Source organism: Coregonus lavaretus (genome assembly GCF_964263955.1).
Source record: "Coregonus lavaretus genome assembly, contig: HAP1_SCAFFOLD_7017, whole genome shotgun sequence".
Classification (NCBI taxonomy): Eukaryota; Metazoa; Chordata; class Actinopteri; order Salmoniformes; family Salmonidae; genus Coregonus; species Coregonus lavaretus.
The window spans coordinates 1-17,500 of NW_028158208.1; the positions used below are offsets into that span (position 1 = coordinate 1).

Genomic DNA, 17,500 nt, shown 5'->3' on the forward strand with positions numbered 1-17,500 from the left:
GGCGACCGGGACACACCCCTTCAACAGCAGCAGACACGCGTCAGCCTTGTCACTCCCCCGGACCCAGACCCGGCAACATACAGACAGACAGGCAGACTAGCTATAACTACAATCCAGAGGGGCACAGACAGGCTAGTTATGGTTCGGAAGAGCAGATCTGGGGTCAGCCGAAACACAGACAGGCCAGCTGCAGTTACAGTTTGAAGATCAGCCAAAACACAGGCCAGAAAGACAGGCTAGCTACGGTCCCAGGAACTACTCAGACAGGCTAGCTACGGCTACAGTCCAGAAGAACAGATCTGGGATCAGTCGAAACACAGACAGGCTAACTACAGCTACAGTCCAGAAGACAAGCCGATACACGGACAGACTAGCTACGGTCCAGAAGAACAGATCTGGGATCAGTCGAAACACAGACAGGCTAGCTACAGCTACAGCCCAGAAGAGCAGGTCTGGAGATGTACTGCTGGTGGCGAACACGATCATTTGGACAGGTGTGTACCACTGGAACAAGGAGATTTACACTCCCACATGCCAAATGGATGCTGTGGCGGTGGTGGTCCCAGCCCCAGGCTGTGTCCTCTCGGGGCAGGGGAGATAGAGCTACCTCCAGGAGAGGTCTACTAGATTAAAGGCTGGAGGAGTTGGTGGTGGGGCAGAAGAGGACGGCTGTAATGGACAACATGTCCCTGCTGGCTCTAGCTCTGAGGGTTTGGTCCGGGAGAAGCAGGGTTCGGTCCGGGAGAAGCAGGGTTCGGTCCGGGAGAACCAGAGTTTGGTCTGGGAAAACCAGGGTTCGCTCCGGGAGAAGGAGGGTTCAGTCAGGGAGAAGGAGGGTTCGGTCCGGGAGAACCAGAATTCGATCCGGGAGAAGGAGGCTTCGGTCCGGAGAAGGAGCGTGCGGTCCGGGAGAACCAGGGTTCGACCCAGGAGAAGAAGGGTTCGCTCCGGGAAAAGCAGGGTTCGGTCCGGGAGAACCAGGGTTCGATCCGGGAGAAGGAGGGTTTGGTTCGGACGAAGGAGGGTTCTGTCTGTGAGCAGATCAGACAGGTGGTGTCAGACTGGAGGGGGTCCTGGGTGGTCTCAACAGGTCCACGTGGAGATGAAGGAGGTAAGAAGTCTCTGCTGTATGTTAACCTGCAGTTAGCCTGGTCCCAGATCTGTTTGTGTTTTAGCCAACTCTGACTATAGTTGTCACGCCATCATACCTTAGCCTCGCGAGCCACGCTACATATCGTATATTTATATAAGCTCGGGAGTTCAGTGTGGCTTGCGAGGCTAACTATAGTTGTCATGCTGTTCATGTAGTCTGAGAAGTCGGCTAAAGCAAGAAGCTCTGTTTAACCTGATGAATCCATAGAAAATGAAATGAAATGGACAGTACTCCATTAAGCTTTTGATAATTTGTTTATTTACCCTGCATAAACGCAATGAATGATCGAGGCATATTTCGTTCTGAGTCCTGTCCATCTGCTTTTCTATGGAGTGTACTTACGGGGATCATGCAACCACATTTTTAAGGACCATTTTTCCGAATGAGTGCCTACTATGAATGCTAATGAATGAACGATATGGCAAAAATAGTAATGACAACAACAGGAGTTGTCTGAAACCTACACAGTGATCTGAGGACGAGGCTGTTTGCCTTGAATCCACATATACGTTTCAGTACGGTTGTTTCAGTACGGTTGTTTCAGTAGGGTTGTTTCAGTAGGGTTGTTTCAGTACGGTTGTTTCAGTAGGGTTGTTTCAGTACGGTTGTTTCAGTATGCTTACATTGACATCTGAGGTAAAGCAGACACTGATGGACCTATGAATGTCCTCTTTCTGTTTATGGGCAATTACACAGTAACAGAATGATGCTCAGACTCGGATGATTATTCACTTTAAAATGTGTGCCAAACAAAAAACAAATGAAAACCCATTTACTTGAAGAACTGTGAGGAGGCAAAGTTTGGTAACAGAATGACAGTTTGTGCTGATGGTGCCGTCATCCTGTTACCAAACTTTGCATCTGCACAGTTCTTCAAGTAAATGGGTTTTCATTGGTTTTTGTTTGGCACACTGTACATTATAAAGGGAGAAATCTGAGTCACAGCATCCTTCTGTTATCGTGGAATTGCCCTCATGCATTCCGCTCTGTAGAAAAAAAAATTACATTGCAGGCTGATATGGAAGGAGATAGCATTGTTCATCATTTGAGTCATTTCTTGCAGTTGCATGGATTGATTGAAAGCGATTCACATTGACCGTGTAGTGTCGAGTCAAAGTTGCTAGTCATTGCTGATAAACAAAGGAGTCCGCTCATACTGAACCTTTGATCATAAGTTTTATTCATATCACAAGATTCCAGCATAAGTTTTACAGATGTCATGACCACCCGGAGAGCGGCGTCCCAGATTGCAATGGCCGCTCTAACCTCTTCTTCGTTTTTACCCAGTATATATAATCTTCCCAAGATATGGGTGGCTCCCTCTACTGTCCAATCCCCTGTCTACAACACACACTTCCTGTCTGTTGTATGTGGCGTCACACTAAAACATTCCCTCTTGACACTAAAATAAACATCCTCTCAGGTTCCACTTAAAACCATTAACAAAGTCATAATCTTAATACACTACAACCGTTTGGCTAAAACCTGCTGCTAGAATTGATGGAGACACAAGAAGCACATTAAAGAGCATGTCTTGAGACCGGTTCCTGAACTATGCTTAGCTTTTATGGTGTCAATATGTAATAGGGACGTAGTATACTGTACCTTGTTGAAAAGATATCTCATGACTATCGAGAGACATGGTCCAGTATAACATAATGTATGAATATATTGTAGTTATGTAGTATAATGTACTGGTAACTAATGTAGTAATGTAGTATAATGTATTAATATACCGTAGTAATGTAGTATAATGTAGTGGTAACTAATGTAGTAATGTAGTATAATGTATTAATATACTGTAGTAATGTAGTATAATGTTTGAATATACTGTAGTAATGTATGAATATACTTTAGTAATGTAGTATAATGTAGTGGTAACTAATGTAGTAATGTAGTATAATGTATTACTATACTGTAGTAATGTAGTATAATGCAGTGGTAACTAATGTAGTATAATGTATTAATATACTGTAGTAATGTAGTATAATGTACTGGTAACTAATGTAGTAATGTAGTATAATGTATTAATATACTGTAGTAATGTAGTATAATGTATTAATATACTTCAGTAATGTAGTAATATACTGTTGTAATGCAGTATATTGACTCTCTGTATTGTCCAGTAGGTGGTCCAACAGATGTATTGTCTGACAGCTACCAAACACATTTCGTTGTAAAATATATATATATTTAAATATATTGTCAAACAATATGACTCTTTAAAAACGTATAGTATAACAGACATGTTATATAATTGTTGGTAACTATGTTTATTGACTCTGTGTTGTCCTGTAGGTGGTCCAACAGATAGATTGTCTGACAGCTAACATTGACCTGGGAGAGGAAGAGGGATCATGTAACAAGTCCCCTAGTAGTGGTGACGGTCTCCCCAAACCCAGAGACTGTAGAGGTGGTGACGGTCTCCCCAAACCCAGAGACTGTAGAGGTGATGACGGTCTCCCCAACCCCAGAGACTGTAGAGGTGATGACGGTCTCCCCAAACCTAGAGACTGTAGAGGTGGTGACGGTCTCCCCAAACCCAGAGACTGTAGAGGTGATGACGGTCTCCCCAAACCCAGAGACTGTAGAGGTGGTGACGGTCTCCCCAACCCCAGAGACTGTAGAGGTGGTGACGGTCTCCCCAAACCCAGAGACTGTAGAGGTGGTGACGGTCTCCCCAACCCCAGAGACTGTAGAGGTGGTGACGGTCTCCCCAAACCCAGAGACTGTAGAGGTGATGACGGTCTCCCCAACCCCAGAGACTGTAGAGGTGATGACGGTCTCCCCAAACCCAGAGACTGTAGAAGTGGTGACACCCTCCCCAACACCAGAGACTGTAGAGGTGGTGACGGTCTCCCCAACCCCAGAGACTGTAGAGGTGATGACGGTCTCCCCAACCACAGAGACTGTAGAAGTGATGACGGTCTCCCCAACCCCAGAGACTGTAGAAGTGATGACGGTCTCCCCAACCCCAGAGACTGTAGAGGTGGTGACGCCCTCAACCCCAGAGACTGTAGAGGTGGTGACACCCTCAACCCCAGAGACTGTAGAAGTGGTGACACCCTCCCCAACCCCAGAGACTGTAAAGGAGCCCTGATGTTCAACCAGGGATACCAGAGACCACAGTACAGAGACATGGAACGTACCGTCAACAACAAGACTACTAGGGTCCAGGTGCACAACCACTGGACTAATACAGGGGGCCTGGTCCACAACCATAAGACTCCTGGGGATCATGGACCACAGCGCAGAGACATGGATCATACTGTCATCATACATGACCCTCCTTCCGACCCCAGAGGTGTCCCTGGGGTCCTTGTGTACAACCAGAAGACTAATGGAGACCAGGGAGTCCCCCTACTGTACAGACGCCCTGACCATACTGTCACCATACGAACTACCTCCCCGTCCCCTGTCCTCACTGCATCTGTCATCCAGACCAACCGGGTTTGGGTCACAGCCCTGAGCCCCCTGAGCCCAATGGGCTCCAAAGACCCCAAACAGGACAGACGGGGGTTCAACGGACACCTTCCTCTACCCGGTCCAGGTAGAGGACTGAACCCCCCAAACCCCACCAGAGCTAGAAATTACCCCCTCCCTACCCATACCCTTATGGACTCACCTGTCTGACCCCACAGCCATGGCTGATTACAGTGTCCCCTCTCCCATGGTCGGATACAGTGTCCCCACTCCTAGGAGCCAGAAACCTCCACTGTACCCCCACCACAACGGACGGGTGGAGAGGCTCAGTAAGGGTCTGGCCCAGAGCCACCCTACCCTACCCGCCCAGCCCACCTAGCACTGCCGGGTCCTACCCCACCTGGCCCAGAGCCACCCTACACTACCCACCCTAACCACCCCGACCCACCTGGCCCAGTCACCCTACCCTGCCTCCCAGTGACCAAGAGACACCCCCCTACCCGGGGAAAGGCCCCAGCATGGTATGAGGGGTCAGGGGACAGCCTCACTGCCACGGGGGCCGGGAACATATAGGACAAGGACAGACCTACACTGATAAGTTGTCTGAGTTGGACTGCTCGTGGTAAGTGTGTGTGTGTGTGTGTGTGTGTGTGTGTGTCTGCTAATGTTGACGTCACATGAGTTCCTTCCTAGCAGTTCTTAGTCATGACTTCAGAGGAAATAGAGATTGCACAACATTTACACAGATTTATTCGTGGTTTACACAACCCGGCTGCTGATGTACGTTATGCATTTATGCCATCGTAGTATAACAATTTGATTATACAAAAATAACATTTGAGCAGCCATATCTGTGAAGATGCAAGACGATTGTGTGCGTGTGTGTGTCTGTGTATCTGTTTGTCTGCTGATGTTTATGTCAGATTAGTTCCTACTTCTTGCTATGACTTAGTCATCATGACTTCAGAGAAATGGAAAGTAAAAAAAAAATGGAGAGTTTAATAATTTATTGTGATGAGACACCAACCATCTGGGATAGATATTGGATACAACTGCCGCTAGTCTACTCCCTGTTTCTGTAAGTATTTATAGGATAACAGACATGACTATCTATCTGAGTCATTGGCAGGACTACAAAAGAACTCCCCCACTCGTTTCTCCTGTTGGGACAAGATAGCACCGACAGACACAGTCTCCCTGTTTCTAGCTCCTCGCCAACTTTGCAGTATTTTTTTGTATGTCAATCAATCAATCACATTTATTTATAAAGCCCTTTTTACATCAGCAGATGTCACAAAGTGCTTTACAGATACCCAGCCTAAAACCCCAAACAGCAAGCAATGCAGATGCTGATTATTTGCTCAGAACGTTTCTTGTATTATTACCTACTGCCGGAAATAACTTTTGGATATTAGATCGGCGGTCACTCACCAGAAATTTGAGCAGAAATTCGACTTCCCTGACCTGGATCCTTTGTTTGAACTTCCAGAGGCTCTATTCATCCAGGGGGGTGCACGCTGACACCGGAGAAGGAGTGGGGTCCTAGTCAGACTCAGGCGGCGTGCGCACCAACCATCGCTTCCGAGTGTATTACTCGCTAACGGTCAGTCCCTGGACAATAGAGTCGACGAGCTCAGGGCGAAGATCTCCGTCCAGAGAGATATCAGGGACTGTAGCATACTCTGTTTATACAGTCCCTTCGGAAAGTATTCAGACCCCTTGACTTTTTCCACATTTTGTTAGGTTACAGCCTTATTCTAAAATTCATTACATTGTTTTTTCCCTCATCAATCTACACACAATACCCCATAATGACAAAGCAAAAACAGGTTTTTAGAAATTTTTGCTAATTTATAAAAAATAAAAAATAGAAATATTACATTTACATAAGTATTTAGACCCTTTACTCAGTACTTTGTTGAAGCACTTTTGGCAGCGAATACAGCCTTGAGTCTTCTTGGGTATGACGCTACAAGCTTGGCACACCTGTATTTGGGGAGTTTCTCCCATTCTTCTCTGCAGATCCTCTCAAGCTCTGTCAGGTTGGATGGGGAGCGTTGCTGCACAGCTATTTTCAGGGCTCTCCAGAGATGTTCGATCAGGTTTAAGTCCGGGCTCTGGCTGGGCCATTCAAGGACATTCAGAGACTTGTCCCGAAACCACTCCTGCGTTGTCTTGGCTGTGTGATTAGGGTTGTTGTCCTGTTGGAAGGTGAACCTTTGCCCCAGTCTGAGATCCTGAGAGCTCTGAAGCAGTTTTTCATCAAGGATCTCTCTGTACTTTGCTCTGTTCATATTTCCCTTGATCCTGACTAGTCTCCTAGTCCCTGCTGCTGAAAAGACCCCCCCACAGCATGATGCTGCCACCACCGTGCTTCACCGTAGGGATGGTGCCAGGTTTCCTCCAGACGTGACGCTTGGCATTCAGGCCAAAGAGTTCCATCTTGGTTTCATCAGACCAGAGAATCTTGTTTCTTACGGTCTAAGAGTCTTTAAGTGCCTTTTGGTAAACTCCAAGCGGGCTGTCATGTGCCTTTTACTGAGGAGTGGCTTCCGTCTGGCCACTCAACCATAAAGGCCTGATTGGTGGAGTGCCTCAGAGATGGTTGTCCTTCTGGAAGGTTCTCCCATCACCACAGAGGAACTCTAGAGCTCTGTCAGAGTGACCATCGGGTTCTTGGTCACCTCCCTGACCAAGGCCCTTCTCACCCGATTGCTCAGTTCGGCCGGGCGGCCAGCACTAGGAAGAGTCTTGGTGATTCCAAACTTCTTCCATTTAAGAATGATGGAGGCCACTGTGTTCTTGGGGACCTTCAATGCTGCAGAAATATTTGTTTTACCCTTCCCCAGATCTGTGCCTCGACCGAATCCTCTCTAGGAGCTCTATGGACAATTCCTTCGACCTCATGGCTTGATTTTTGCTCTGACATGCACTGTCCACGGTGGGACCTTATATAGACAGGTGTGTGCCTTTCCAAGTAATGTCCAATCAATTTAATTTACCACAGATGGACTCCAATCAAGTTGTAGAAACATCTCAAGGATGTAATTTTTTTGTCCATTAAAATAACCTCAAATTGATCAGAAATACAGTGTAGATATTGTTAATGTTGTAATTGGCTATTGTAGCTGGAAACGGCTGATTTTTTATGGAATATCTACATAGGCGTACAGAGGCCCATTATCAGCAACCATCAGTCCTGTGTTCCAATGGCACGTTGTGTTTGCTAATTCAGGTTTATCATTTTAAAAGGCTAATTGATCATTAGAAAACCATTTTGCAATTATGTTAGCACAGCTGAAAACTGTTGTGCTGATTAAAGAAGCAATAAAACTGGCCTTCTTGAGACAAGTTGAGTATCTGGAGCATCAGCAATTGTGGGTTCGATTACAGGCTCAAAATGGCCAGAAACAAAGAACTTTCTTCTGAAACTCATCAGTCTATTCTTGTTCTGAGAAATGAAGGCTATTCCATGCGAGAAATTGCCAAGAAACTGATGATCTCGTACAACGCTGTGTACTACTCCCTTCACAGAACAAACTCTCTAACCAGAATAGAAAGACGAGTGGGAGGCCCCGGTGCACAACTGAGCAAGAGGACAAATACATTAAGTTTGGACACACCTACTCATTCAAGGGGTTTTCTTTATTTTTACTATTTTCTACATTGTGGAATAAGAGTGAAGACATCAAAACTATGGAAAAAACAAAAAAGTGTTAAACATATATATTTTTTGTAGTAACCCAAAAAGTGTTAAACATATATTTTACAATATATTTTATATTTGAGATTCTTCAAAGTAGCCACCCATTGCCTTTATGACAGCTTTGCACACTCTTGGCATTCTCTCAACCAGCTTCACCTGGAATGCTTTTCCAACAGTCTTGAAGGAGTTCCCACATATGCTGAGCACTTGTTGACTGCTTTTCCTTCACTCTGCCGTCCAACTCATCCCAAACCATCTCAATTGGGTTCAGGTCGGGTGATTGTGGAGGCCAGGTAATCTGATGTAGCACTCCGTCACTCTCCTTCTTGGTCAAATAACCCTTACACAGCCTGGAGGTGGGTTGGGTCATTGTCCTGTTGAAAAACAAAAGATAGTCCCACTAAGACTAAACCAGATGGGATGGTGTATCGCTGCAGAATGCTGTGGTAGCCATGCTGGTTAAGTGTGCCTTAAATTCTAAATGAATCACTGACAGTGTCACCAGCAAAGCACGCCCACACCATCACACCTCCTCCTCCATGCTTTACGGTGGAAACTACACATGCAGAGATCATCCGTTCACCCACACAGCTTCTCACAAAGACACAGCGGTTGGAACCAAAAATCTCAAATTTGGACTCCAGACCAAAGGACACATTTCCACCGGTCTAATGTCCATTGCTCATGTTTCTTGGCCCAAGCAAGTCTCTTCTTCTTCTTGGTGTCCTTTAGTAGTGGTTTCTTTGCAGCAATTCGACCATGAAGGCCTGATTCACACAGTCTCCTCTGAACAGTTGATGTTGAGATGTGTCTGTGACTTGAACTCTGTGAAGCATTTATTTGGGCTGCAATTTCTGAGGCTGATAACTCTAATGAACTTATCCTCTGCAGCAGAGGTACCTCTGGGTCTTCCTTTCCTTTGGCCGTCCTCATGAGAGCCAGTTTCGTCATAGCACTTGATGGTTTTTGCGACTGCACTTGAAGAAACTTTAAAAGTTCTTGAAATGTTCCGTATTGACTTAACTTCATGTCTTAAAGTAATGATGGACTGTTGTTTCTCTTTGTTTATTTGAGCTGTTCTTACCATAATATGGACTTGGTCTTTTACCAAATAGGGCTATCTTCTGTATACCCCCCACTACCTTGTCACAACACAACTGATTGGCTCAAATGCATTAAGAATAAATTCCACAAATTAACTTTGAACAAGGCACACCTGTTAATTGAAGTGCATTCCAGGTGACTACCTCATGAAGCTGGTTGAGAGAATGCCAAGAGTGTACAAATCTGTCATCAAGGCAAAGGGTGGCTACTTTGAAGAATCTCAAATATAAAATATATTTTGATTTGTTTAACACTCTTTTGCTTACTACATGATTCCATATGTGTATTTCATAGTTTTGACGTCTTCACTATTATTCTACAATGTAGAAAAGAGTAAAAATAAAGAAAACCCATTGAATGAGTAGGTGTGTCCAAACTTTTGACTGGTACTTTATGTATATACAGTATATATACACTATACAGTTGAAGTTGGAAGTTTACATACACCTTAGCCAAATATATTTAAACTCATTCCTGATGAGTTTAAATTCCTGACATTTAATCCTAGTAAAAATTCCCTGTCTTCAGTCAGTTAGGATCACCACTTTATTTTAAGAATGTGAAATGTCAGAATAATAGTAAAGAGAATGATTTATTTCAGCTTTTATTTCTTTCATCACATTCCCAGTGGGTCAGAAGTTTACATATCCTCAATTAGTATTTGGTAGCATTGCCTTAAAATTGTTTAACTTGGGTCAAACATTTCGGGTAGCCTTCCACAAGCTTCCCACAATAAGTTGGGTGAATTTTGGCCCATTCCTCCTGAGAGAGCTGGTGTAACTGAGTCAGGTTTGTAGGCTTCCTTGCCCGCACACACTTTTTATTTTACCACAACTTTGGAAGTATGCTTGGGGTCATTGTTCATTTGGAAGACCCATTTGCGACCAATCTTTAACTTCCTGACTGATGTCTTGAGATGTTGCTTCAATATATCCACATAATTTTCCTTCCTCATGATGCCATCTATTTTGTGAAGTGCACCAGTCCCTCCTGCAGCAAAGCACCCCTACAGCATGATGTTGCCACCCCCGTGCTTCACGGTTGGGATGGTGTTTTTCAGCTTGCAAGCCTTACCCTTTTTCCTCCAAACATAACGATGGTCATTATGGCCAAACAGTTCTACTTTTGTTTCATCAGACCAGAGGACATCTACAATTTTATTTCTGAGGTCTTGGTTGATTTCTTTTGATTTTCCCATGATGTCAAGCAAAGAGTCACTGAGTTAGAAGGTAGGCCTTGAAATACATCCACAGGTACACCTCCAATTGACTCAAATGATGTAAATTAGCCTATCCGAAGCTTCTAAAGCCATGACATAATTTTCTGGAATTTTCCAAGCTGTTTAAAGGCACAGTCAACTTAGTGTATATAAACTTCTGACCCAATGGAATTGTGATACAGTGAATTATAAGCGAAATAATCTGTCTGTAAACAATTGTTGGAAAAATTACTTGTGTCATGCACAAAGTAGATGTCCTAACCGACTTGCCAAAACTATAGTTTGTTAACAAGAAATTTGTGGAGTGTTTGAAAAACGAGTTTTAATGACTCCAACCGAAGTGTATGTAAACTTCCGACTTCAACTGTACATGTTAATGTATGCTGAAGTGGTTGCTTCATACTGTGCATTGCAGGCTGTAATGTGGAATCCCCCTTCTGTCTGTCTGTAGAGTTTTCCCTTGGAAATACCCCCCCCCCCCCCCCCCCCCCCCTTCAGGGCGAGCTCTGATCATGTCCACCATGTCAACTGTATATACAAAAGTATGTGGACACCCCTTCAAATTAGTGGATTCGGCTATATCAGCCACACCCATTGCTGAGAGGTGTATAAAATCGAGCACAAACCATGCAATCTCCATAGAAAAAACATTGTCAGTAGAATGGCCGTACTGAAGTTGGCACCGTCATAGGATGCCACCTTTCCCACAAGTCAGTTCGTCAAATTGTCCTCGTTTGCAACACTCACTACCGAGTTCCAAACTGCCTCTGGATGCAACGTCAGCACAAGAACTGTTCGTCAGGAGCTTCATGAAATGGGTTTCCATGGCCGAGCAGCCGCACACAAGCCTAAGATCACCATGGGCAATGTCAAGCGTCGGATGGAGTTGTGTAAAGCTCGCCCCCATTGGACTCTGGAGCAGTGGAAACGTTTTCTCTGGAGTGATGAATCACTCTTCAGTCCGACGGATTAATCTGGGTTTGGCCGGTGCCAGGAGAACGCTACCTACATTTTAGTCATTTAGCAGACGCTCTTATCCAGAGCGACTTACAGGAGCAATTAGGGTTAAGTGCCTTGCTCAAGGGCACATCGACAGATTTTTTCACCTAGTCGGCTCGGGGATTAGAACCAGCAACCTTTCGGTTACTGGCACAATGCTTTTACCCACTAAGCTACCTGCCGCCCCAATGCACACTAAGCTACCTGCACACTAAGCTACCTACCCCAATGCATAGTGCCAACTGTAACCTAGAAACACAAGCATTTAGCTAGTTATTACTTCACTGTTAGAGCTAGAAACACAAGCATTTAGCTAGGTATTACTGCACTGTTAAAGCCAGAAACACAAGCATTTAGCTAGTTATTACTGCACTGTTAGAGCTAGAAACACAAGCATTTAGCTAGGTATTACTGCACTGTTAAAGCCAGAAACACAAGCATTTAGCTAGGTATTACTGCACTGTTAAAGCCAGAAACACAAGCATTTAGCTAGCTATTACTGCACTGTTAGAGCTAGAAACACAAGCATTTAGCTAGCTATTACTGCACTGTTAGAGCTAGAAACACAAGCATTTAGCTAGTTATTACTGCACTGTTAGAGCTAGAAACACAAGCATTTAGCTAGGTATTACTGCACTGTTAAAGCCAGAAACACAAGCATTTAGCTAGTTATTACTGCACTGTTAGAGCTAGAAACACAAGCATTTAGCTAGGTATTACTGCACTGTTAAAGCCAGAAACACAAGCATTTAGCTAGGTATTACTGCACTGTTAAAGCCAGAAACACAAGCATTTAGCTAGCTATTACTGCACTGTTAGAGCTAGAAACACAAGCATTTAGCTAGCTATTACTGCACTGTTAGAGCTAGAAACACAAGCATTTAGCTAGTTATTACTGCACTGTTAGAGCTAGAAACACAAGCATTTAGCTAGGTATTACTGCACTGTTAAAGCTAGAAACACAAGCATTTAGCTAGGTATTACTGCACTGTTAAAGCCAGAAACACAAGCATTTAGCTAGGTATTACTGCACTGTTAAAGCCAGAAACACAAGCATTTAGCTAGGTATTACTGCACTGTTAAAGCCAGAAACACAAGCATTTAGCTAGCTATTACTGCACTGTTAGAGCTAGAAACACAAGCATTTAGCTAGTTATTACTGCACTGTTAGAGCTAGAAACACAAGCATTTAGCTAGTTATTACTGCACTGTTAGAGCTAGAAACACAAGCATTTAGCTAGGTATTACTGCACTGTTAGAGCTAGAAACACAAGCATTTAGCTAGTTATTACTGCACTGTTAGAGCTAGAAACACAAGCATTTAGCTAGGTATTACTGCACTGTTAGAGCTAGAAACACAAGCATTTAGCTAGGTATTACTGCACTGTTAGAGCTAGAAACACAAGCATTTAGCTAGGTATTACTGCACTGTTAGAGCTAGAAACACAAGCATTTAGCTAGTTATTACTGCACTGTTAGAGCTAGAAACACAAGCATTTCGCACACCTGCGATAATATATGCAAATCTGTGATTTGATTTTGAATTTTGGGTGTGTCCAAAATGGCACCCAATTCTGTTTTTAGTGCACTACTTTTCACCAGGACCACTGGGCTCTGCAATTTGGCATGCACTCTTTGTGTCATTCACAGAGATAACATTTGTGAAGATAGTGATATATTTGACAACCATCAAACATCACCAATTAAGAATTCCAGAATTCTTGCGGTTTCAATTAATTGAAGTCACAAAGACTCAAAAGTTTTACCCCCACCATTTAGAAAAAGAACAAATCATGAATAGAGGAAGTTCCCTTTTGTGTGAATACCTCCCTCCTGTGCAGAATATCTGTAACTGCAATATCTTTTTTTTCTGGCCTGTGCCTGCTCTCTGTGAGTTGGGCAAGCACAATCTGGTGTTAATCATAAATCCTTCGGATAGATGCCAGAGTAGAGTGAGGCACACCAAACGCTAGCTCGTTATATTTCAGATGTTTCCACAGACATGAGCACTTCTAGACATCGTTCAAACATGGCGGGAGCCAAGGACTGTGGGGGCTATATAGAACTGCTCCCAGAGAAAAGGCCTGTGACTTACATTTTAGTCATTTAGCAGACGCTCTTATCCAGAGCAACTTACAGTTAGTGAGTGCATACATTTATTTTTATACTGGTCCCCCGTGGGAATCGAACCCACAACCCTGGCGTTGCAAGCGCCATGCTCTACCGACTGAGCTACACGGGACTAGTCACCACACGCCAACAAAACCCCCCAAAAAAAATTCCTAGAAACTGTCCATGAGTAGATATGATGGTGAAAGCTACATATACGTACACATAACATACTGTTAGTTAGCTGTCTGTGAGTGCTGTTAATGTAGAGACTAATGACTACTTGGAAGCTCCATTTGAGGAGGTTTGTGCGTATGATGTCCTCTGTAAATGAATTGTAACGTGGAATGTTCCATTCAAGGATGCAAAGTTGTTCTTTACAACGTGTTTTGATTGGATGCGTAGCAATGACAGAGAGCCTTTCTGAAATGATGACTCACGTTACTATGAAACAAAGAACAACTGTTTGTGACATTGAATGGTTTGATAGAAATCTCAATCTTGGCCTGAGAACTCTTCAATACACATGACATATTTACAGTGAGGGGGAAAAAAGTATTTGATTCCCTGCTGATTTTGTACGTTTGCCCACTGACAAAGACATGATCAGTCTATATTTTTAATGGTAGGTTTATTTGAACAGTGAGAGACAGAATAACAACAAAAAAAATCCAGAAAGACGCATGTCAAAAATGTTATAAATTGATTTGCATTTTAATGAGGGAAATAAGTATTTGACCCCTCTGCAAAACATGACTTAGTACTTGGTGGCAAAACCCTTGTTGGCAATCACAGAGGTCAGACGTTTCTTGTAATTGGCCACCAGGTTTGCACACATCTCAGGAGGGATTTTGTCCCACTCCTCTTTGCAGATCTTCTCCAAGTCATTAAGGTTTCGAGGCTGACGTTTGGCAACTCGAACCTTCAGCTCCCTCCAAAGATTTTCTATGGGATTAAGATCTGGAGACTGGCTAGGCCACTCCAGGACCTTAATGTGCTTCTTCTTGAGCCACTCCTTTGTTGCCTTGGCCATGTGTTTTGGGTCATTGTCATGCTGGAATACCCATCCACGACCCATTTTCAATGCCCTGGCTGAGGGAAGGAGGTTCTCACCCAAGATTTGACGGTACATGGCCCCGTCCATCGTCCCTTTGATGCGGTGAAGTTGTCCTGTCCCCTTAGCAGAAAAACACCCCCAAAGCATAATGTTTCCACCTCCATGTTTGACGGTGGGGATGGTGTTCTTGGGGTCATAGGCAGCATTCCTCCTCCTCCAAACACGGCGAGTTGAGTTGATGCCAAAGAGCTCGATTTTGGTCTCATCTGACCACAACACTTTCACCCAGTTCTCCTCTGAATCATTCAGATGTTCATTGGCAAACTTCAGATGGGCCTGTATATGTGACCTTGCGGGCGCTGCAGGATTTTAGTCCTTCACGGCGTAGTGTGTTACCAATTGTTATCTTGGTGACTATGGTCCCAGCTGCCTTGAGATCATTGACAAGATCCTCCCGTGTAGTTCTGGGCTGATTCCTCACCGTTCTCATGATCATTGCAACTCCACGAGCTGAGATCTTGCATGGAGCCCCAGGCCGAGGGAGATTGACAGTTATTTTGTGTTTCTTCCATTTGCGAATAATCGCACCAACTGTTGTCACCTTCTCACCAAGCTGCTTGGCGATGGTCTTGTAGCCCATTCCAGCCTTGTGTAGGTCTACAATCTTGTCCCTGACATCCTTGGAGAGCTCTTTGGTCTTGGCCATGGTGGAGAGTTTGGAATCTGATTGATTGCTTCTGTGGACAGGTGTCTTTTATACAGGTAACAAGCTGAGATTAGGATCACTCCCTTTAAGAGTGTGCTCCTAATCTCAGCTCGTTACCTGTATAAAAGACACCTGGGAGCCAGAAATATTTCTGATTGAGAGGGGGTCAAATACTTATTTCCCTCATTAAATTGTAGATCAATTTAAAACATTTTTGACATGCGTTTTTCTGGATTTTTTTGTTGCTTTTCTGTCTCTCACTGTACAAATAAACCTACCATTAAAATTATAGACTGATCATTTCTTTGTCAGTGGGCAAACGTACAAAATCAGCAGGGGATCAAATACGTTTTTCCCTCACTGTATACATGAATGCTGAAAAGCATCCAACTCTTCTACAATCAGCATTATTTTCAGTGTGAGCCAAATACAACACACTTCAGGGGCTGCGTTCACACAGGCAGCCCAATTCTGATGTTTTCCACTAATTGGTCTTTTGACCAATCACATCAAGGGGCACGTTTTTCCGAGCTGATCTGATTGTCAAAGACCAATTATTGAAAAAAATATAATTGGGCTGTCCTTCTAAACGCACCCAGTGACTGGTACATAGCTTTTGTCTTCTGGCACACAGTCATGTGGGTATATAAGAGCTTCTTGACTTGAAGGATCCTTCAAGCCTCCTCTATCCCAGCTCACCTCTTTATACCTGCTGACAGTCCAAAGAGTGCACCTCTCTCTCTTATGACTCAGTCCTGAGGGCTGTCTTCCAACATCCATACTAGCATACTACTTCACGTCAAAGCTTTAAAAATAGGCTCTTCTCTCCTGTTCTCTCCTGTTCCCTCTCCTCTCCTCTCCTCTCCTCTCCTCTCCTCTCCTCTCCTCTCCTCTCCTCTCCTCTCATCTTCTCTCCTGTTCCCTCTCCTCTCCTCTCCTCTCCTCTCCTCTCCTCTCCTCTCCTCTCCTCTCCTCTCCTCTCCTCTCCTCTCATCTTCTCTCCTGTTCTCTCTCCTCTCCTCTCCTCTTCTCTCCTCTCCTGTTCTCTCCTCTCCATATACCACACCCCTTAGGGCTTTATTGCTTAAATATCCATCAATAAATTAAGATTGAACAGTACAGAAATACCTCTATGGAATGGAAAATCTAATATATATCACTATGTGCTGTACATCGGCTTCACTGTGGACTAGGGTTGGGGTCAATTCCATTTATTTTCAGTTGTTTCAGGTAGTAAACTGAAATTCTCCGAATTGACTGAATTGAAATGGAATCGACCCCAAGGGGAGATGCTGTTGATGCGTAATTTAGCCAAACAGTTTACATCATTAATTGAAATGACCATTGACCATGGGTTGTATGTATTGCAGATTGCACTTTTAAACGTTGTGTTTTTCTCTTCCTCAGGAGCCCTGACGTGGTGAAGAGATGACATGTCAATCAGTGGTGGACATGGTCAGAGCTCGCCCTGAAGGGGGGGGTATTTCCAAGTGAAAACTCTCCAGACATACAGAAGGGGGATTCCACGTTACAGCCTGCAATGCACAGTATGAAGCAACCACTTCAACATACATTAACATGTACAGTTGAAGTCGGAAGTTTACATACACTTAGGTTGGAGTCATTAAAACTTGTTTTTCAACCACTCCACAAATTTCTTGTTAACAAACTATAGTTTTGGCAAGTCGGTTAGGACATCTACTTTGTGCATGACACAAGTAATTTTTCCAACAATTGTTTACAGACAGATTATTTCACTTATAATTCACTGTATCACAATTCCAGTGGGTCAGAAGTTTTCATACACTAAGTTGACTGTGCCTTTAAACAGCTTAGAAAATTCCAGAAAATGATGTCATGGCTTTAGAAGCTTCTGATAGGCTAATTGATTTGAGTCAATCGAAGGTGTACCTGTGGATGTATTTCAAGGTCTACCTTCTAACTCAGTGCCTCTTTGCTTGACATCATGGGAAAATCTAAAGAAATCAGCCAAGAAAAATTGTAGATCTCCACAAGTCTGGTTC

At 43.9% G+C, this 17,500-nt stretch overlaps 1 protein-coding gene across 1 annotated transcript; it reads left to right on the forward strand.

Annotated features, from left to right (window-relative positions):
• Positions 1 to 1,102: 1,102 nt before the first annotated feature.
• LOC311124296 (uncharacterized protein) lies at positions 1,103 to 17,080 on the forward strand (the record flags this gene model as incomplete). The annotated part of the gene is made up of 3 exons (XM_084198464.1): positions 1,103 to 1,111; positions 3,452 to 5,198; positions 16,884 to 17,080. The coding sequence occupies 2 exons, from the start codon at positions 1,103 to 1,105 to the stop codon at positions 4,784 to 4,786; spliced, it is 1,344 nt and encodes a 447-aa protein (XP_084054590.1). The 3' UTR covers positions 4,787 to 5,198; positions 16,884 to 17,080.
• Positions 17,081 to 17,500: the final 420 nt, after the last annotated feature.